This window comes from Ursus maritimus, unplaced genomic scaffold (assembly GCF_017311325.1).
Source record: "Ursus maritimus isolate PB19 unplaced genomic scaffold, ASM1731132v1 scaffold_5, whole genome shotgun sequence".
In the NCBI taxonomy this organism is placed as follows: Eukaryota; Metazoa; Chordata; class Mammalia; order Carnivora; family Ursidae; genus Ursus; species Ursus maritimus.
This window is the reverse complement of record NW_024426663.1, coordinates 28901278-28924352: the sequence shown is the minus strand read 5'-3', so window position 1 is coordinate 28924352 and position 23075 is coordinate 28901278. Positions and strand designations below refer to the sequence as shown.

Sequence of the window (23075 nt, the reverse complement as noted above, 5' to 3'; positions counted from 1 at the left end):
ATTGTTTGGTAATTTCAGTAGTTAGTATGTTAAAGGATAATGATCAAAAACTCAATCTTGGTGAAGAACTATGTATGATAAAACAACCTTTTCTGTAGAGAAGTCTCCTAACAACTGAAAATGAGGGATATTTATGTGGGAAGACTGCTGTTCTCTGATCCCTAGGGTATCATTTCAGTGGTATATTCATTATGGGTCAAAGGTGATTGAACTTGCAGGTCATTGACAGACATATGTCCAATTATTTTCCTATTCTTCATGATTACCTTTTTTCTTCTTATGTCTCTGGATTTCAGTGCATTAATACTGGGGCACATAGCTGTATTAGCTACCAGTTTTCACTTTTTGGCTGTTAGGAATAGTGCTGCTATGAATACTTGTATACAGATTTTTATGTGGGCCAATGTCTTCATTCCCTTGGATATATACCTAGGAGTGAAACTGCTAAGTAATTTGATAACTTCCAAAATGACTGTACCATTTTACATTCCCAGCAGCAGATTAGTTTTTTCATACCCTTGCCAACACTTTTCTCTGTCTTCTTGTTTGTAGCCATTCTAGTGGGTTTGAAGTGGTATCTCATTAAATCTGCTTGGGTGTGATTGCTTCAGTTTTTTTTTTTTTTTTAAAGATTTTATTTATTTATTCGACAGAGATAGAGACAGCCAGCGAGAGAGGGAACACAAGCAGGAAGAGTGGGAGAGGAAGAAGCAGGCTCCCAGTGGAGGAGCCTGATGTGGGGCTCGATCCCATAACACCGGGATCACGCCCTGAGCCGAAGGCAGACGCTTAACCGCTGTGCCACCCAGGCGCCCCTGCTTCAGTTGTTTTAATTTGCTAGGTACTGATTTGGGTTCACAAAAATTAGTCTGTAAGTTGCTTTTAGGTTTCGGTAAGATTGTCAGGATTTGTAATGAAATGGAAACCAGTTTTTAAAAGTTATGATTCACTGAATAGTTTCTAGTGATTATTTAGTACTTCTTTCGATCTGTTATAAAAGGTTTGCTAAATACATGTTGTTTTAGAGTCTTGCTGAGATTTTTAATGGCTTCTCATAGTTCCTTTGGTTTTTTAAAAAATAATTGGGGCATTTAGAAATAAATAGTTTTTTAGGTAGGTGAAATTCTCAGTATTTATTAAATTCATGTGATTATAGTAGCTCTGAGAAGTACAAAGTAGGAAAAAAAATTTACCTCTCTGAAGGTAGGTCCTCTCATAGCCTCTAGCTTGGGACTTTTCTTATTTAATCAAGTTTCCTAGTCTAGTGTATAATATTGATTGGATTAAGTAGAGCTATTGAAGAGTATTTTAATTAAGTTTTGTGGAGCAATGCCATGTTTAATTCAGCCCTTTTCTTTTGAGGAGATATTGTTTTAAACATAAATTTATTACATTTTCTTCTAAGAACTCAGTCTTAGGGGTCAGATTTGAATTTGAATCCTACCATGTCAACTTATTAGCTGTATGACTTTGGGCAAATTACTTTAAACATGTGTGAGGTAGTATTGTTAGCAGTGAAGGAAAGGATATAGAATTTAAGTCATACGACTGTTCTGAGGATTACATGACATAATTAAATTGTCTAGTATTGTGCTAAAATAGATGAATTCTCTTTCTCTCCTTGAATCTGTTTTTGCTTTAGCCTTTAGTTTCTCACAGGCATGCTTGAAAGAATTAAAAATATGCATTTTCTTCTAAATGATTTTAATATTCAAATTATTGTCTTCTAGCATCTCATGTAAAAAGTATGAGGTAAGTGAAAAAGTGTAGTAAAAGTCTGCTACTGTGTTATATGAAGACAGTGGATTGGGAAGCTTCTGATCAGTTCTCTTGTCATTTTTTTTTTTTAAGATTTTATTTAGTTTTTTGACAGAGAGAGCGAGCAAGTGTGCAAGCAGCAGAGGGAGAAGCAGACTCCCCGCTGAGCAGGGAGCCTGATGTGGGACTTGATCCCAGGGCCCTGGGATCATGACCTGAGCTGAAGGCAAATGCTTAACCAACTGAGCCACTCAGGCATGCCTCTTGTCATCTTTTGCAATTTTGAAAAACTTACAGGAAGTTCACCTTTAAGTCTGAGTTTTCCCTTTGGCTAACACAGTTGAATTTGTCCAAATGGATCAAAGTGAAATTATATGCCAGTCTTGAATAAATTGCACTGCTTCACTCAGAACTGTCCATGAAGGGGTGCTGGGGTGGCTTAGGTTAAGCATCCAAGTCTTGATTCTCTTTCAGGTCATGATCTTAGGGTCATGAGAGGGAGTTCCACATCTGGCTCCCCACTCAGCAGGGAGTCTCTTTCTCTCCCTCTGCCCCTTCCCCCAGTGGCGTGCTCTTGAGTGCTCTCTCTCTAGAATAAATAAATCTTAAAAAAAAAAAAAAAAAAAAAGGAAAGAAACTGTCCAGTGGAAGTATAATTTGTGCTACGTATGTAATTTAAAATTACTAGTAGCCATATGGGAAAAAACCAGGTGAAATTAATTTTAATATTTTATTTTACTCCACATATACAAAATAACTTTTCAACACATAATCACCATAAAAATCATTAATGAGATATTGTAAATTGTTTTGTGCTAAATCTTTGAAATCAGAAACATGGTGTGCTCTATACTTTCAACATATTTCAATTTGGACTAGTTACATTTCAAGAGTCATGTATAGCGATCGATAAATGTTCATACTTAAAAAATCTTTCTCTCACAGCAGATTTTATTTAAATATAGTTAGTGGCAGTAAACTGTTTTTACATAGTTTTAATGGAACACGAAATGGCAAAGAACATTGATTCCACCTGTTCCTGTTTCAAAGCATGAAGACGTGCTCAGGTTACCTCAAGTGACGGAGATTTATTGTACGGATTGTTGTGGGGGGAAAGGTATCCCAACACAGTCAATCTCTGCAGTTATAGTGAAACAGACTCTGGAAGCTAACAATGTGTTTCCTCAAATACCCTCCCCCTCCCCCACCCTTCACCAAGCAATGGCAGTCATTTTCATGCAAAATCAGTGTTTATAAAACATAAAAATTCCTCTGTAGTTGTTCAAGTAAAGATTATGGGATTGATCTCTGCCATCCTCTTTTCCTTCTTCTGCTCCTCTCCTACTTCTCCCTTTTCCTTCACCTTGAAGCCCTTCTGAAGACCTTCTGGACAGTGAACTGTAATACCAAGTCATTCCTCACCAGCTGGAATAGCAGTAACTTTATTGCCCCTGTTTTGGCTTGGTCACATATTGGTAACCCTGGTGATTGCCATTCTCCTCAGATTCTGTACGTGCTGCTCCCTTTTCTGGTCACCTTCTTATTAGCTTCTATTTGTCTTTTTACCATGACTAGTGTCAGCTTCTGCTGCTGCTGCCAATTACCAATCTTTATGTCTGCTATTCAAGCAGCTCAAGAAATAGGATCAAATTGATCAGTCATTATCCAATATAGAGTCACTTTTGTTGGGGTCTACCAGGCTTCCTCCTCCAGTTCTAAAAATGACTGCCTTTGGCACAAAAGCCAATTCCTAGTCCTTTAGTATGTAGCTAACAGGGTCACGTGACACAAAGGTTGGGCAAAGAATGTCTGTTTGCTTTCTTCACAAGGTGGCTGTGGGTATTTTGGCCTATTCATCATATATGATGTGCTATACTTTCTTAATATCTCAGTTAATCATAAATGGAAACCTTTTTTGTTTCATCCTTAGCTTGGTGTTAGTGGTAATGATAACAGTCTCAGCTATCACTTACTGAGTATTTTCCATGTGCAGGAATAGTAGTAAGCATTTTATATGTAGTAGCTCATGAGCTCTATGATACATCTTACTGGTGAAGGAACTGAGTCACATCTATGTATGAATTGCCTTGTTCAAAGTTTACAGCTTTTCATTAATGGAACTGGGATTTGAATATAGGCAGTCAGCTTTTTTCCAAATGGTAAAGATAAAATCTATAGCTTAACATTTCAGAGCTGCAACTGACCAGGACAATCATCTATCAGAATTTTCCCGTTTTACAGATGAGAAAATTGACAGGTTAGGTGTCTTACCTAAGTTCAGAGTCTAGTCATTGCTAGGAGCTCAGAGTTTCTAATTCCTAGACTAGTACTGTCTTACGGAGCAAGTACCTAAGATACATGAGGTTTTGAGTGTTGGTCTTGAAACTCAAACCTGTTTGTTAAGCGTCCCCAGGTATAGTAAGTTGATACATAATATATGGTTGTACACAATCATCCATGTAGGCTACTATGATATTAGACTATTTAGCTTGAGGGTAGCATATATATGGAGATAAGAATTGGTAGGGTACTGAAGTTGATTAGCCACAAAACTTGTTTACTGGCTTCATCTCCTTGCATCTAGCTGAAGGTGAAAATACTTTCTACTGAGGTTATGTGTGGAGTGATGGAGAAATGTCCAATTTAATGCATGGTGGATGAAATCATTTGAAATATAATAAAGGCACACTACCCTAGAAGATTTGGTAAAGAAACCTGGATTAAAGATGTAAAAAAGCCGATTATGCTAGATGTGAAATTTTAGTTACTCTCTTTGAAAAAACATTTATAAGTCATCTCGATTTTTAATGAAATATGACTATGAAGTAAGTGGCTTACTAAAGGGTTAGCAGAATAGCCTTGGCTTAACTAAATGACATAAATTTATAACTTTAATGTTTATGGATAGTCAGATCCAAATAGGGTATTTAATTTTTTTTCCAAATAGGGTATTTAAATTCTTAAGAATGTCTATACTTCTTGAAAGTCAATAAAATAGAAAAGCCTAGTATATTCCTTTAACTCAGTAAAATGAGACTATCTCAGATTATTTTACTTGTTAGAAACACAGATTCTCAGACACCATCCCAGACATTGAGGTACGTTTAGAATGAGGTTCAGTAATCTGGGTTTTAACAAGCCCTTCAGGTGATTCCAATGTGTGCTGAGTTTGAGAACCACTGCCATAGAAGTAACCAAGTTTCCACTTGAAACAGTTTCATTTTGTTGTGTTGAAAAGAAAGTGCACTATTTTCCTGCCAAAGCTTTGGAATCATTAGTAAACAATCAGCTCAACCAATGTTTTTTCTTTTCTTTCCCTTTCTTTCTTTTAAGAGAGGGAGAGAGAGAATCTTAAGCAGGCTCCATACCCAGCAAGGAGCCTGACCTGTGGCTTGATCTCACAACCCTGAAATCATGACCTAAACCGAAATCAAGAGTTGGATGCTTAACCGACTGAGCCATCTAAGCGCCCCAACCAATGTCTTTTCTTGATAAAGTTGTGATTGTGGTAAATTCTATTTTTAAAATGTATCTGATGGAAATAATATATATAGGCATTGGAAGGTCTTGGCTTCATATTTTGTCTCAGACATACACTAATTGGCCTTCAGTTTCCTGACCTTTTTCAAGGCCATAGCTTCTTTGTCTGAAAAATAGAATAATACCATCCATCAGGGAGGGTCATAGCAGGGATTGGAAGTAATATAAGTGCTAGACACTTAATAGGCTTTAAAAGATTATTCATTATTGGGGCACCTGGGTGGCTCAGTTGGTTGAGCGTCCGACTCTTAGTTTCTGCTCACGTCTTGATCTCATAGGTTGGGAGATCATGTCACCTGTAGAGCCCTGTGCTGGCTCATTGGGGAGTCTACTTGAAGATTTTCTCCCTCTGTCCCTCCCCCTAGTCGTGTACACACACTCTCTCTCAATATAAATCTTTAAAAAAAGATGTATTCATTATTAAATCTTGAGCTTTGCTGTTTTCTTCCAGTTTACAGACTACAGCTTCCTCAATACTATTTACATTTATTAAAACTAATTTGAAACGTTAGTCATGGAATAATTCAGAGATAGCAGTTCTTTATCTTCCTTAATTATTCTTGGCAAATCCTGTACAGATTCTACTGCTTTGTCATCTAATACTACATTATGGAGAAATTCCAGACCAACTAGAAGTGATCTCAGTTCACTCGACACAGTGATTTTGTTAAACTGCCAGTTAACTCTCAGCCTCAATTAAACTCTTCTAGAATCTAGAATGAAACCAAGTACATTTTTGTTATTGTAGTTAAAAGTAGAAAATTGGAAGAATGATTTCATTCTGCATCTCTTTGGAGCTAAGTTATACCTTAGGTAGGATTTAAAAAAAATTAATGTGAATTTTAGGACACTTGATAATTTGCTGTGCGTATTTATAAAATGAGAATTGGGACTCATTGGACTCACTGTATTTCGCTAGTATTGAAAGAATGACATTGATGGCATGAATGTTGGCTGGGATCCATCTTTTTCACTCTACATTTTGCTTCCCCTATTGGTTTTCTTTTTTTTTTTTTTTTTAATTTTCATGGCTCCAAAGTAAAAACTGCAAAACAAGGTACATTCAGCAAAGTTTAGCTTCCAAGCCTGTGCTCTCTTGTCGCTATATTCTTCATCTCCCCAGAGGTAATCATTCTTACTAGTTTGTGGATTTTTCTTGTTTTTTAAAAAAAAATAATTTATTTTTTATTAAAAAAAATTTTTTTTTACGTTTTACGTAAGTTATCTCTACACCCAACACAGGGCTCGAACTCAGTCACATGGTCTTCCAACTGAGCCAGCCAGGGACCCCTGGTTTTTTCATCTTGTTAAGCATTTAAGTAAACACAGACACATTAATTTTTTTCTTTGAATAAGAGGTAACATCTTACTTATATTGTTTTGCACCCGTTTCACTCATTCCATGGCAGTATATAGATTTTCTTATAGTATTTTACAACTGCATAATACTCAGCTGTATAGTACTTTATCATGTACATGTACCATAGTTTATTTAACTATATTCTATTGATAGGCATTTAGGTTGCCTTCAGTCTTTTGCTATTATAAATAGTATTTTGCCAATATATCTTAGAAATAACTTCCTAGAAGTGAGATTGTGGGTCAAAGTATAAATGTAGATATAATTTTGCTAGCTATTGCCAACTGTCCCTCCAGAGAGGTGGTATTTCTTGATTATTACTGGTGCTACTATCCTGAGGAATTACTCTTTGGATTTTTTTTCTCTTTTGGAGTGGTAATAATCACTCAAACAGTATTACTAGGAAGGTATGATTAAATAAAAAAGACCTATTTATGTATTTTTTGTATTTAAAGAAGGGACATTCTAATTTGGGAAAAGGGAGTTGTATGAAGATCCTTATGATTCTGTGAAATAAATGTTGGTGGAGATAAATACCAAGCTCTGTGGAAGCACTTAGCCTGGGATGTAATGACTTGGGTATATCAGGAATTTTATTGGTTAGCATATGAAGTGTTCTTCAGATTGAGTCTTTAAGGAAAAGGAGATTGCTAGGCTTATCCTACCTTGAAGAGTATTCCTGCCAGAGGAAGCGGCGCCAAGGAAGAATATGGTGTTGAAGACTCCTAGGTCACCTGGTTTTGTGGGTAGGGAGAAGGGGAGTGGGCATTGAGACTGCATCTGGACCATAAGGATTTAGGTCTCTACTTGTTGACCCTAAACCCACTTAAAAAAAAATTTTTTTTTTTTTTTTTAATTTTTAAGAGATCTCTGCACCCAACATGGGGCTCAGACTTACAACCCTGAGACCAAGAGTTGGTGCTCCACTGACTGAGCCAGCCAGGTGCTCCCCTAAACCGACTTCTAAATTAAGATAACCACAGCGGTGCCAAGTTGAAAAATTGGATTAAAATATTCATGTTTCTCTTAATTTTCTCCCTGAGGCACACATTCTCTCTTGATAATCTTTCTGTTCCTCATGTTTTTGAATAAACTTGGGAAGAGAATGCTGGGAAGTACAGTGATTTCATTGTTGAGCAAGCCTAAAGTTTTTACTTTTTGTCTGTGCCATACTTTTAATTTATCATTACATGTTGCTTTTTGCCAAGTTCAAGGCTCCCTATGCAATAGCTTGTTTGACTTGGTAGAGAGTGAGGATCTGGCAAGGGGATGGTCCTGTGAGAGAGTTTATGAGTCTGGAAAGGTAGGCAGGGAGGGACTAAGCTAGATAGTCAGGAGTCTTGTATCTCATTTTGAGGAATTTGTACTTTGTCTTGGTGGAGAGCCTCTAAAAAACCTGAAATGAGTGAGGAACAGAGGAGAGGGGTTGGAGGAGGGGAATGACAAGTTAAGCTTTTCATTTTTGAGAGGTAATTTTGATGACTGTGTCGAGAAAGTGGATTGGAGAAACAATGTAGATGAGAGAGCAGTGCTTCTCCAACCAGCAGCAGCATCATGTGGGAACTTTTTAGAAATACAGATTCTGGTGCCCTATCCCAGAACTCTGGGGGTGGGTGCAGCAATCTGTGTTTTGTTCTGATGCATGCCAAAGCTTGGGACTAGGGATAGAAAAGTCAAGAGGCTGTATTACAGGTTGCAAATGCTTTTTCATGTTAACTATGTAGTTGGGTTTTGTTGAGATGTTCATATGTGTGTGTCTTAACATTCATTCACAAAAATAGATGAACTCTCTAGGATTTGGGGACTTATTTATTTGAAAGCCTAATATGAAAAGATTTGAAAAGCTGAGATAGTATGGTAATGTATTATACTTGAAGAAGGCGAAATAATTCAGAATAAAGTAAACGTAGTCAAATTAAACTGTTGGAGTAGAATATAAGAAGTAGGTGGTACTTAATCTTGGATGCTCTAGATGTCCATGACATTGATCTGTAATGTGGTACTTGTATCTGCAGTAGGGAAAACTGATAGAAGATATTGAAAAAAAAAAAAAAAAAAAAGAGGGGGGACAGGAACTCATTGTGGAACCGAAAAGAAAGGATGGTGGGTTTGACCAAGATTTGCTAAGATGCTCTTGTGCAGTCAGTTCCACGTAGCTGTTTTCATTCTTTATATAATAGCAAATTTGCATCTAACTCCGTTTTTTCATTGTGGATGTGAGGGCTGTGGGTATAAATTTCAACTTTGTTGGAATGGGACTGAGTAAATCTGATAATCTTCTTTATTTTCCTCCGTTAGCTTTACCAGGTGACCAAAAGCACAGATAGAGCAAATGCTTAGTAAATATCAAAACTGTGCCTTAAATGATATGTAATCTTTTTTCCTCCTTTGAATTTTATTCTAGGACCCATCGGTTACACAAGTGACAAGAAATGTTCCACCAGGACTTGATGAATATAATCCATTCTCGGATTCTAGAACAGTAAGACCATCTTGATTGTACTACTTTTAAATGTTGAAATTAAGTAGGAATTGTATTTCAGTTATGATTGCTTTTTTGGTTGATTGGTTAAACTTGTATAAAATAAGCTGTTAGTGTTTTATTTATAATTTAGAAAGTTACATTTATTTTAAACAGAAAGGAATATCAGTAATAATCGAAAATTACCATGATGGATTTAGTGAAATACTACAAATTTTATGTTCTACATTGCTACTAATCCGTCTAATAAGTCAGTCTTACCATAGTTCTTTAAACAGGAAAAGGAAGTGCTTTTTTGGTTTAAGTGTTGTCTTGATGGTAATGTAGGGGTGATGTTTTATACAACAGAACATTCTACTCTGTGGTAGATAGACTAGAACCTCTGGAACTTCACTTGGCTTAGGAATATACTCTTCTTAAAATTTAGTCTTCATATATGTAGGTGTATGAAAAAAATCCTTAAGAAACAGGGGTTCTCTACCCTGGATGCATATTAGAAGCACCTGGAGAATTTTATTACATTTCTCATGAGGGCCCTACTCTCTCACAGTTAGGACCCTTGTGCTCTTTTGTTGTAGCTGTTTTGGTGATTTTATTCTGAACAGTTTTGAGAACTACTGGGGTAGGTTCTGTTGAGAATTCTTCCCCCAAATTTCTCTAGCAAATAATCTTGTTACTGTACTTTGAGTGGTCTCTTGGTTTAAACACCGTTGACTTTTGAAATATAAGTCATCCTGGTGAAGATAGTGAAGTTCTTCAGTTGTATGCTTGGATTTATAGATCAGTGTAATGATTGTTAATTGATCATCTCTTCCTGATGTGTGTTTTCCGTAGTCTGGAAGATAATTCTCAACTTTATTGCAGGTTTTAGCTTAGAAATTTATTCAAGATGTTTTATATTAACATTTTTGTTTTAGGAAGAGCTTTGTACAAAGTAAAAGCATTAAAATAAGAAAGAACTTTTACATTTCACTTTATTTCAAAGCCCTTATTTAACAGACTTTGCTTATGTATAGCCAGTAAATTTCAGATTGAACCATTGGAGATGGCCAATGAGTCGACCAATTTTGACATGTAAAAATGGCAATAGCATATAATTCAGCCGTATAGTAAATTTGTGCTATGAATGTATGTATGAGAGTGCATTTGGTTGTAGTTGAAAGGGAGAAAAAGAAGAGCCGGTATATTTTATTCCACTATATGTAGTTCTTTTAATATGATTTTGGGGGCTGGAGATGGGAACAAGGCTTGTTAATATTTGCTGGTAAACAATGAAAAGAGGTTTTCATATAATTTTTTTGTAAGATTTTACTAGCAAGAAGTAAACCTTTTAAAAGTAGCAACTTTAGCTTGTTCTTATCGGTAGTATTAGTACTCTTTTTGAAGTTGTTTACTTTGTGTCATGTGCTTTACCTATCATTACTGAATTCCTGTATCATTCAAAATGGATATTTTTTATTTCTGTTTTACTGATAAAAGAATCTGATAAAGAATCTGAGACACTGGTCATCCAGATAGTGGCAGAATTGGTTTAACTAACATCTCTTTTCTCTAAAGTTTGGCTTTTCCATTTTGCTAGTTCTGTCTTTATTGAAAGGTGCTTAAGAATAAAAGGTACAGTCCTGGTCTACAAAAAATTTCTTACCTAATTGGAATTTAAAACAATTACACAAAGAAGATAGATCCAGGAAAAATAAAACATAGAAGTGTGAATTATAGTTTGAAACATATAGTTTTTGTAGTCAAGGAAAGGTTTTCTGAAAGAGAATAGTCTTATGTAGGTAGCTTGGCAATACAGACAAGCCAATTTAAAATGAAACATTTGATAGAGTGTCAGAACCAGGGAAATGTAAATTATTATAACATGTGCGTTTTCCACTGAACTTTTTTACGTGATTGAAATTGTAGTTGAAATAATAAAAAAAAAATCCTTTGTTTTCTCTATGTATGGTATCAGAAACTTGTCTTTTTTTTTTTTTTTTAATGGTTTTGACTGTTTTCCAAAACAGATTAGATGTATTTGGATAATTGATTTACGTGATATGTTAGAACTCAATCCAAATACTGTTTTAGTTGATGGGTGGTATTCATATTTATTTTAGAAAAACATTAGTGAAAATGAAGCTTCTGAATTGTTGCGTAAGGGTGTGGTGAACTGCTTAATGTCAAGTAAGAAGATCCATCAGCAGAAGGAGTGTATAAACTATAGATTTAGAAAAAGTTCCTGTTTTTTGTTTCTTATTTAGATTTTCTTTTATATTTAGTTTTATGTTTAAATGGAACCTAAGGTATTTAATGAAGGCAACAATTAAACTTTTTTTTTTTTTTTTTTTAAGATTTTTCATTTAGTTATTTGAGAGAGAACAGAGTGAGCAAGAACATGAGTCAAGGGGAGAGGCAGAGGGAGAGGAAGAAGCAGGCTCCCTGCTCAGCGGGATCATGTCCTGAGCCGAAGGCAGACACTTAGCCGACTGAGCCACCCACGCAGCCCTTAAATATTTTAATAATAATTTACATACTCACTTTTTATTATAAATTCAGAGAAAGGAGTTGTCCCAAGACACATTACAATATAGGCTAGGCCGGTGTGTTGGCAGTATAATGGAGGGCTGTTGAGCACTTGAAATGTGGCTAGTCTGAATTGAAATGTGATTTAAAAGTGGACGGTAGTCTTGAGTTAGAAAATAATTTTTTGTGTGAACTCAAAATGAATTTTCCTACCGAAAATTATGTTGAGCATGGTGGGTAGGTTCCCTGGCCTACCTTCTAATATTTAATGAAAAAAATACTAGAAAAATGGGCTCATCCTCGAGAACTGGTGTGTATTTATGAGGGAATGCTTTCCTTTAAAACAAGGTAATAGTTTAAAATGTCTGCTACAGAGTGATTCTCACTAGTTTCAGCCCCTGGTAATGGCATTTATGGCTTTAAACAGAATTTCTTCTGGTAGGTACTGAAGTATAGGAATTAGGGACACTGTGTGTGGGGGAAGTGTGGTGCTGCTTATATAAATTCTGAGTGACATATCTCAGGGCCTAGTATACTGTCACATTTTTATTCAGGGATAGGTTGCTTGCTTTTCTTTCTGTTCTGCTAGTTGTTGCCATATATGATTTCGGTCACATAAAGCAGCGGCAGGATCTGTATCTTCTGGCAGAGAGAGAACCAAGAGAAGAAAATTCTAAGTATTGGCATGCCCACATTTTAAATTTCTTTTTTCCTTCCTTCCTTCCTTCCTTCCTTCCTTCCCTCCTAAGTAAGCTCTATGCCTAATGTGGAACTTGAACTCACGATTCTAACCGACATCGAGTCTCATGCTCTACTGACTAAGCCAGCCAGGCACTCCTGGCATGCCTACATTTCTACCATAAGGAAAAATAAATAATTGGTTTATGTGAGAACTGCCTCTAAGATAATTCTAGACATTAGGTAGACTGAGAGTATTAAGACCTGGATTCTAAACTAGGCCTTACCACTGATAAGTTGGTGACTTTAGGCAAACCACCTAATATCCTTGGATATCTTTTTTTTTTTTTTAATGGGTAGTGATGGAAGTAGAGAGGAAGATGTTGAGTTAAATAGTTTTTAATATCAGTTTGTCTTGAAACTGGGTGAAACTTTTAGCTCAGGGACTGACTGAATATATTTGTACACAAGTAGTTTACCTATCCTGCAAAAACATTTTCTACACCATAATAATTGTACTTTCTCTTGCTGTGCGTTTCTTTTTATCTTTTCTACTTTGCTTCTTGTTGTCTTGACTTTGTTGAAGCTGATTATCTGTCCTTTATGGAACCAATTTTCTTTATTTCTCTTCTTATTTAATGATAACTATTGACTTCTATCCTCCTATCTAGCCAAGTGTCATTGGCTAGAAATATCTGAGGCTTTTTTGGCTCAAATAGCTTCTTTTCCTATCTCTAATATTTGCCACATCCTGTCACTTATATCTCCAGGAGATATTACCTGTCTGTCCTTTTCATTCCTACCAAACTATCCTAATTCAAGTACTCATGTGAAATAATACAATGGCCTATCTATTTACCTTTCTCCAGTTTCTCTCCTCTCAGCTTAAATTCCACATTCAGTTATTATAGTCACTCCCTTGTCTTCCCTTCTCTCCCTTACTTTGACATAATTACTAGGCTAAAACCCAGGTTCTGGTTATGTACAGTTCTGTCTACTTGTACTTTCTGCCCCTACCCTAGCAGCTAAATATAGCTGGAAAAAGCATGCCAGAGGGTCTCACTCTCAGTTACTGACCGGCTCAGTAGAAAACTAGAACACTAAATATTCTGGTTATATAATTGTCCACTTTCTTTTTTCTCTCTCCTCATCTGTAAAATTTCTCCCCCTATGCTCACTCTTAGGTGATGATCTTATTTCACAGAGAAAATTGAAGCAGTCAGTAGAGAATGTCCATAGACTCCCATCACTGCATCCACCTACCTGTCAGCATTTTACCCATGTTCTCTGCTTGCCTGTTATTTATAGATGAGCTGCATATTTGTGCTTCTGTCTAATGTCATCCCCTCTATTTCTGCAGTAGATTCCATGCATTCTCACCTTAGAACTTTGCAAATTGCTCCCTCCTACATCATTAGTTTTTTCCTTCTGTTGGATCATTCGTATCTTCATAGAAATATGTTGTTTTCTCCCATCTTAGAAGAAAATCACAAAAATTTATTTAACAGCTTTATTGAGATACAGTTAATTTGTCCTTTTAAAGTATATAATTCACTGTTTTCTGGTGTCATCAGGATTGCCCAACCATTCTCAGATTCTAATTTTAGAGTATTTTTGTTTTACCCCCAAAAGTCAGACCTTTCAGCAGTCACTTCACATATCCCTTCCCTCTCCAGCCGTATCCAACTACTAATTTACTTTTTGCCTCTCTAGATTTGTCTTTTCTGGACATTTCATATAAGTAGAATTGTACAATATATGGTCTTCTGTAACTAGTTTCTTTCACTTAGCATTATATTTTCAATATTCAGCTGTGTTGTGGCAGGTAGCATCAGTACTTTATTCCCCTTCCCTTTTTAGATTTTCATACCACATTTTATTTAGCCATTCATGAGTTGATGGGCAGCTAGGTGGTTTCGAATTTTTGGCTCCCATGAGCCTTCGGGTACTACTTTTTGTGTAGTCCTATGTTTCCATTCCTCTTGTATATATACCTAGCAGTGGAATTGTAGGGTCATATGGTGACGATGTGTTCAACATTTTGAGGGGCTACCAGCCTGGTTTCCAAAGTGGGTACACCATTTTACATTGTCATCAGTCATGTGTAAGTGTTCCACTTTTTCTGCATCCTTGCCAACACTGGTTATTGTGACTTTGTGCTTATAGCCATCCTAGTGGATGTGATGTAATCTCTCCTTGTGGTTTTGGTTTGTGTTTCCCTGATGGCTAATAATATTGACCATTTTTTCCCTTCCTTCGTTGACCATTTGTGTATTTTCTTTGGCGAATGTTTAGATCTTTTGCCCATATTTAAATGGAGCTGTCTTTTTAATAGTGAATTGTGAGAGTTTGTTAAATATTCTAGGTACAAGTCCCTTATCAAATATGTGATTTGCAAACATTTTCTCTCATTCTGTGGGATGTCTTTTCTCTTTATTAATAGTGTTCTTTGCATAGAAGTTTTAATTTTGATGTCACATTTGTTTATTTTTTCTTGGGTTGCTTGTTATTGGTGTTCTAAGAAACCGTTGCCTACCTCAGGGTCCTAAAGATTTACTCCTATGTTTTCTTCTAAGAGTTGTTCAGTTTTAGTGCTTACATTTAGGGTTATGATTGGTTTTGAGTTAATTTTTGTATATGGTAAGAGGTAGCTGTCCAACCTCTTTGTTTTGCATTGGATATCCACTTGTTCCAGCACCATTTGTTGAAAAGACTATTTTTTTCTATTGGAATATCTTGGCACTCTGGTTGAAAATCAATTGATAATTTAGGAGTTTATTTTTGGATGCTCTATTCTGTTGATATCTGTGTCTATCCTTACTCCAGTAGCACACTGTCTTGATTACTGTAACTCTGTAATAAAACTTAATCTTATTTCCCTGTCCAGTTCATTTATGGCATCCCCTTCCGTGTAAAACTTTGCTCTCCATTGCTGCAGAAATCCTCTGAAGGGTAGTCTACTTATTTTCGTTTCTCAGTCCTTTCTCTTGAAAGATACTTCAATGAAGGTTTTGCTTCTAACACTCCACCAAAATGTACTTGTCAGGGTAGCCAGTGACTTCTACGTTGCTAAATTAGTGGTAAATTCTCACTCTTAACCTTAATCAGCAGCAATGACAGTTGATCAGTATCTCATTCTTTTTTTTTTTTTTTTTTTTAATTTATTTGACAGAGCAAGCAGGAGCACAAGCAGGGAGAGCAGAGAGGGAGAGGAGGAAGCAGGCTCTCCGCTGAGCAGGGAGCCTGATGTGGGGTTCAGTCCCAAGATGCTGAGATCATGACCTGAGCCGAAGGCAGAGGCTTAACTGACTGAACCACCCAGGCACCCCTCACCATCTCATTCTTAGAACATTTTCTTCATTTAGCTTTTGGAGCAGTTCAGTTTTTCCTTCTCAGTCTCCTTTTTTGGTTTGTCTCCTCCCCCTGCATCTTCACCTGCAGTATTGGAGGGTACCTGGCATTAGGCTTTGCTTCTCTTCTTCATCTGTGTTTGCTTAGATGGTGACTTCATCCAGTTTTATAACTTTAACTTCTATCTATAGCTTTAAATACATGTGGGTGACTCCCAAATTTACAGCTCCAGCACAGACCTCTCTTCTGAACACCAGGTTCGTATTTTCAGCTGCCTACTAGATATGTCTACCTGGATGTCTTAAAAATTGCAAATTTGGCATCATGAAAAGTGAACTGAGTCCCTTGCTTATAAACCTGCTCATTTTCAGTCTTTCTCCTCTCTGTCCTACTAGTTGCTTAGGCCAAAACCTTGGTGGGATTTCACTATTTGCATTTCCTTGTATCTCATGTCTTTCTGTCAGGGAATCCTGTTGGCTCTTCTGCAGAAATACATCCAGATCTGATCTTTTTTCTCCATAGCCACTGCTTGGCTTGAGCTGCGATCAGCCCTTGCCTGGATTACTGCAGTGGTGGTTTCCTGATTACTCTTTCTCCTTTCACCTTTGCCCCATTTCAGTCCCTTTTCAACTCCATGATCATGTGATCCCTTAAAGTTGACCATTTGTCTCCTGTCAAGAACTCTTCACTAGCTTTTAATTTTCTTCAGAGTAAAACCAAGAGTCCTTAAAAGAATCTGGTTCCTAACAACTCTCTGTTCTTTATCTCCTCATATTCTTTCTCTCATGTATTCCTATAGCCAGCATACTGGTATTGGTTATATGTGCCAGCCATTCTGCTCACTTTCCTCTGGCTGTTCATTCCCTCTACCTAAGATGGTCTTCTTAGATGTCCACAGATACCTGCAGGGTTGACTTCTTCACTTCCATAAAGTATTTACTCAAATATTGGCTTCCCTGACCACCTTTGTAGAATTGAATCCACTCAGCCTTTATTCGATACCTTTACCCTGATCTTTGTTGTTGTTATTGTTGCTCCATAAAATTTACTGCTTTCTGAGATACTCTAAAATGTGTTTATTATGTATATTGTTTATCTTCTATTGCTAGAATGTAAACTCCATGAGAAGTAAGGTTGTTTACCTGTTTTGTTCATTAATGTATCTCAAGTGTCTATAACTTGGCCATTGTAATTGATCAGTAAATGTTTGATTAATGTATGTATGAATATGTATAGTCACGCCTCTCTTCCTTCATTTACCTTTCTCTACTTGGAAACTCCCATCCACGTATATTCCTTCTTTCCTCCTATTGTGCACCTCTTCCCCCAAGTATTCTAATCTTTAAAAGCCTTATTTTAAAATGGTTATCTATTCTGATAAAATAATTTCTATTTGTCCTGATTCTGACATTAATATGTATAATTTTCACCACCCTTAATAACAAGAGAATCTATGTTAAGTATAGCTACAGTCAGTTCTTGTCTGCTTAGAGACTGAAAAAGTCAATGAAAGCTGCAAAAGTTTCAGGTTTCTTTTGGCAGCCTCTTAAACTTTGTTGCCTTAGAGAGGCATTCTCAAATTTCAAGGTGTCTAAAACTCACTCTGGGGAGCTTATTTTAAAATGCAAATCTTTTCTCTTCATTTCCCTGAGTTTTTGAATCTGTGTGTCCATAGTGGGGATCAGAGTTTACATTTTTTTAAAGATTTATTTATTTGGGAGAGCGAGAACGAGCGAGCTGCGGGGTGGGGGGAGAGGGGCAGAGGGAGAGGGAGAAAGAAAATCTCAAGCAGACTTCCTTCTGAGCATGGAGCCGAGATGAGGGGTTCCATCTCAGGACCCTGAGATCATGACCTGAGCCAAAATCAAGAGTTGGATGCTTAACCAACTGAGCCACCCAGGTGCCCCAGAGTCTGCATATTCAATAAGCATCAGGGATTTCTGATGCAGGGTATCTATAAACACATTAAGAATCCTTGCTTTAGACCCTGAGTAAACTTAATGAACTTTATTGGTTCACAGATGGAAGAGCAAGAACAGGAAAAAATAAGGAGAAATTTTCTTGAATAGGTATCTAGAATATGGAAGAAAAGCAAGAGGGAGAACATACATGTGTTTGTGCGTCAGAAAGATAACTCATGGACCAGTGCCTTGAAGGGATCTTATATATTATTTATTTAATAATGAAACATCTTTAGAATTTTCAGTGCAGAGAGCTTATTAGATTATAGAAGAATCTCTATACTATTTGTTGCCATGATTGTTATAATGTTTTTAATTCTATTGAGCCAAAGTATATTTTGAAATGAAAAAATGTTGGACATTTTTTCATGTGTCTGTTGGCCATTTATATGTCTTCTTTGGGGAAATGTCTGTTCACGTCTTCTGCCCATTTCTTGACTGGATTTTTTGGTTTTTTGGGTGTGGAGTTTGATGAGTTCTTTATGGATTTTGTATACTAGCCATTCATCGATAAGACATTTGCAAATATATTCTCCCATTCCATAGGTAGGCTTTTACTTTTGTTGATTATTTCCTTTGCTGTACAAAAGCTTTTTTTTTTTTTTTTTTAAAGATTTTATTTATTTATTCGACAGAGATAGAGACAGCCAGCGAGAGAGGGAACACAAGCAGGGGGAGTGGGAAAGGAAGAAGCAGGCTCATAGCGGAGGAGCCTGATGTGGGGCTCGAACCCACAATGCCGGGATCACGCCCTGAGCCAAAGGCAGACGCTTAACCGCTGTGCCACCCAGGCGCCCCTGTACAAAAGCTTTTTATCCTGAAGAAGTCCCAAGTAAAATACCAATTTTTTTAAATTGAGGTTTTTACAATTTTAGTTCCAGGATAGTTAGTATACAGTGTTATGTTAGTTTCAGGTGTACAATATAATGATTCAACAATTCTGTACATTGCTCAGTGCTCATCATGATAAATGTACTCTTTAATCCCCATCACCTATTTCAAGTATTTTATTGTTTTTGATGCTGTTGTGAATGGGATGGTTTTCTTTTTCCATTGCTTCATTATGCATGTAAAGGAATGCAACTGATTTATATCCTGTCACTTTACAGAAATCATTGCTTCCAACAGTTTTTGATAGACTTTTAAGGATTTTATATATGTAAGATCATAACATCAAAAAAATCATAACTTTATTTCTTCCTTTCCCAATTGCATGCCTTTTGCAGAAATGGAAGTCTTGAGTGGATGGTTTCATTAGTTTTCTTTTTACTTTATGTGCAAAGGTAAAAAGTTGAAGTAGAATTAGGAGCCATCCTCAGAATAGGTCTTTAATAATTATGGCTAGAGCCTTAATTGTTTGAGGTGGCTAATCAAGTAAATTGTGGCTGAAGAAAATACTGGATCCCAGAACTGGACAGTGATCTAACTAACATCTACAGATTTGAAGAAATTATTAGGATAATAGCTATTAGGTTAATTTAACTGCTTTCAGAGTTTTGTGCCTCTCCAACCTTTCTCATCATTGCTATACTACAAGCCACAATGACCACATATATCAAATTACTAGCTCTAATCCAGCCTTCATATTTATGAATTGATTGTACTTAATGCTTCATTTGTGATTTAAAGCAGTAATGAATTTATAGTAAATTTTCAACTTGGGTGAATTTTTGGATAGTATCTTATGTGCTTTTTCTGAAGTGTGCTGCCAAACTAACTTTGCCAGTCTTTTTTTTTTTTTTTTTCCTTGGTCATTGTTCTGTTGTCTACATACTAAACCAAGAGAGGGATACTTAATGGCCATTCTTTTCTAGTCAGAGAACAGTTAAGATTGATCAGCTATAGTTTTGCTGCTGCTTAATAGATAATGGAGTGAGAGGAATAAGCAATTGGAACAGAGAATTTATAATTATTTTGATAACAAAAGATGATCATGGAGATAAAAAAAAACCTAGAAAAAATTTTAAATCTCACTATCCAGAAATAATCGCTATTAATATTTTGATGTATTTTAATAAAATTTAAAATTAAAAACTGACATAGTTTTATAACTTTTATCACTTATTGTCGGTACAAACTTTTCCAGTTTCATTAAATATTCTTTCAGACTTTTTAAATAGATGCATAAAATGATCTCCTATGGATAAAACAGTTTATTGATTTTCTTATTTTGGACATTTGGGTTATTTCTAATTTTTTGCTTTTGTAAATAATCCTGTGGTGAGAATCCTTGGCAAACACATGTTTGTGCCTACCTTGGGTTATTTCCTTATGATATTTTTTTAAGACTAGTTATTTGTGAGTCATAGAGTATAAATACTTCTATGGCTGTTGTACATAATACTAAATTAAGCTCCAGGATTATTATAGGAACTATAATCCCATTATCAATGTGTGAGAATACCCATTTTATATCTTTTCCAAAATGTGATACTCTTATGGTGGTAATGACCTAAAAAAAATTAGATGAAGCTTACGTTGTTTTTGATTACTAATGAGGGGTTAACATTTTTACTATGTTTATTTTGTGTGTATTTTGTAAGCTGCTTGTTGAGGGCTTTTTAAAATGCATTTTTCCTCAATAACATGTTCATCTATTTTTTTTTATCGATTTGTATGTAGTGAAATGTATTAACCAGTTGACGGTTATGTGTGTTATTAGTTTTGCCCTTTAATCTTGGTCATGAAATACTTTATATCATTCAGCTTCTTAGTATTTACTAGATATATTACCTTTTCATTATGATTTCTTTCATCTCATCCCTTTTAAATACTTAGAATACCTTTGATTCAACACAAGATCAAATAGTCATCTGTATTATTTGTACTATGCTATGGTCTAGTGTTTTTATAGTTTAACAAAAAAATATCCATTTGAGATTTTTTCCAGTGAGATATAGAAAACTGATTTTTTCCCCCTAAAACATTTAAGTAGTTGTCTTGGCACTATTTTGGTGATCTTTACTGTTCCCATTGTTTTGAAATGCTATCTTGGTTATAGGCTTTAATTTTTATATATGCTGTTATTGTATATATACTGGAATTCCAAATTTTGTTATTTCAGACTTCGTATTTTTGTATCTCCTTGTTGTAAAATATGTCACTCTTTTTTCATTTGTTGATTACTAGTGAGTTTGAACCATTAATTAATATTTTTATTGACCATTCCTGATTTTTTCTTTGTATTGCCTGTTCAGATCTTGTGCTTCTTTTTCTTTTTCTTTTTCTTTTTTTTTTAAGATTTTATTTATTTATTTGACAGAGATAGAGACAGCCAGCGAGAGAGGGAACACAAGCAGGGGGAGTGGGAGAGGAAGAAGCAGGCTCTCAGCAGAGGAGCCTGATGTGGGGCTCGATCCCATAACGCCGGGATCACGCCCTGAGCCGAAGGCAGACGCTTAACCGCTGTGCCATCCAGGCGCCCTTTGTGCTTATTTTTCTGTTAGCAGTTTATAGTTCTTTCAATTTATAGCAAATCTTTATTCTGGGTGGCATTATATATGCATTATAACCAATTTTCTCTAGTCTGTGATTTGACTTTTCACTCGATGTTAAGGTTGAATATACAGATTTCCCCCACTATGGAAAAGTAGAACACACCTATAAAACTTTTTGTAAGCCAAGCTGGCGTAAAGTGAAGGGTATTCCCTGCTTTCCAAAACTTCATGTTACACCACTCTACTTTTACAGAAGACCTACATTAGTACCTGTTTTTGCTAACCTAAAGAAATCTGATTCTTTGATTTTTATGAGAAAAGCTATCACTGTACTAATGCAGGTCTTTTGAAATGGTGTAAAGAACTTTCAAGAAGCGGGGGATACATGTAGTTGAACTTGTCTATCTTTATTGTTTGTGTGTTTTTCTAATCTTAATTTAACAAGTACTTAATGAGCATTTACTGTGTTGCAAGCATTGTTTTAGGCACTGGAGATATATCATAGACAAAATATACAGAGATTCCTAGAGCTTACATTCAAGAAGCTCTTATGTACCCTAAGTTCATAAAAATATTAACCTGTATTTTTTTTTTCTAAAAGTGTTTAAGTTTTGCTTTTTCACTCTCAGATCATCCACCTGGAATTTATTTTTGTGTGGTGTGAAGTAGGAAATTTAGTTTCACTACTAAATCTGGGTAGCCAGTTTTCTTAGCATCATTTATTGACTAATACATCATTTCTCCCCTGTCTTACAGTGAGTGTCCCCTCTGTTGGATATCAAGTTTCTGCAATTGTGTGGGTCTGTTTCTGTGTCCCTTCTGTTTATTGGTATATTTTTGTATCTTTGCCATCTGTACCACCTCTTAATTACTATATCCTTATAATAAGCTTTGATATCATAGGTCTGCTCTATTCTTCCTCAAAATTGTTTGACCTATTCTTAGCCCTTGGCTTTTGTATATGAATTTTAGATTTAGCTGTATTCTCCAGTTATTTCTTCCATTGTGCCTAGCTTCCTTTTCAGGACTGCTACTTGCTGAGCCAGGATAAAATCTGGTACATTGGTGGGGTCTTCTTCTGGCTTTGACAGTTTAGATCTTTGAACTTCCCTTTGCAGCCACTTGCTCATGTGCTTTCTTGAAACTCTTTTCCTTTTTTTCTTTCTGTTTTCCTTTTCCTATGGCCATTTAAAAGAAAACTTTAAAAAATAAATATATATATTTAAAAAATTAAAATAAAAAAAGTATATATTTAAAAAGGATATATATAAAATATATATTTAAAAATTTAAATTTTTAAAAAAGATTTTTATTTATTTGAGAGCGAGAGAGAGCGTGCAGCAAGCAGGGTGAGGGGCAGAGGGAGAAGCAGGCTCTCCGCTGAGCAGGAAGCCTGATGTGAGGCTTGACTCCGGGATTCTGGGATCATGACCTGAGCTGAAGGCAGATGCTTAACCGACTGAGCCACCCAGGCACCCCTAAAAATATATTTTTTGGCTTAAAAAAAAAGTAATAGTATTTTGCCCGGGGTGGGGGTAAATAATAAAGACGTGTATAAAGCAAAAGGTGCAAATCCCACTGATAGCAGTTTGCTGAGAGCTTCCAGATATTTTTCTGGGTGTGTACAAGTGTGTGTTTATAAAAGCAAAAAAATGGTGATATGTATTCTGTAGTTCACTTTATTTCATTAATTATTTAAAAGGCAGTCTTCTGTAACTCTAACTCATTCTTTTTGATGGCTACATGGTATGTTTATACAGTAATTTAACCAGTTCTCCTTTGATGGACTTGTAGATATCTATTTGCTCTTTGATCTTGCAGCTGCTTTCAAATACTGCTGGTTCCATTGGCAAAGTGGAGGTTGTGCAGTTTATTTTCCACCTCCCTCATGCTTCCCCTCTTAGTCTTTTCAAAGGGTATGAGTGGAGTTCTGTCAAAGCACTCCTATTTACTTTTTCAAAAAATCATTTTAAAAAAAAATCTTGATAAGTGTACTCTTT

At 35.9% G+C, this 23075-nt stretch overlaps 1 protein-coding gene across 3 annotated transcripts in view; it reads left to right on the top strand.

The window, feature by feature from the left end:
* Positions 1-23075, top strand: part of SCAMP1 (secretory carrier membrane protein 1) — a 139677-nt gene that overhangs the window by 17371 nt on the left and 99231 nt on the right. For all 3 annotated transcript variants that reach the window (XM_040622151.1, XM_040622150.1, XM_040622152.1), the window contains exon 2: positions 9063-9140. In XM_040622151.1, coding sequence (XP_040478085.1) covers positions 9063-9140 — 78 coding nt within the window. The remainder of the gene's footprint in view (positions 1-9062; positions 9141-23075) is intronic.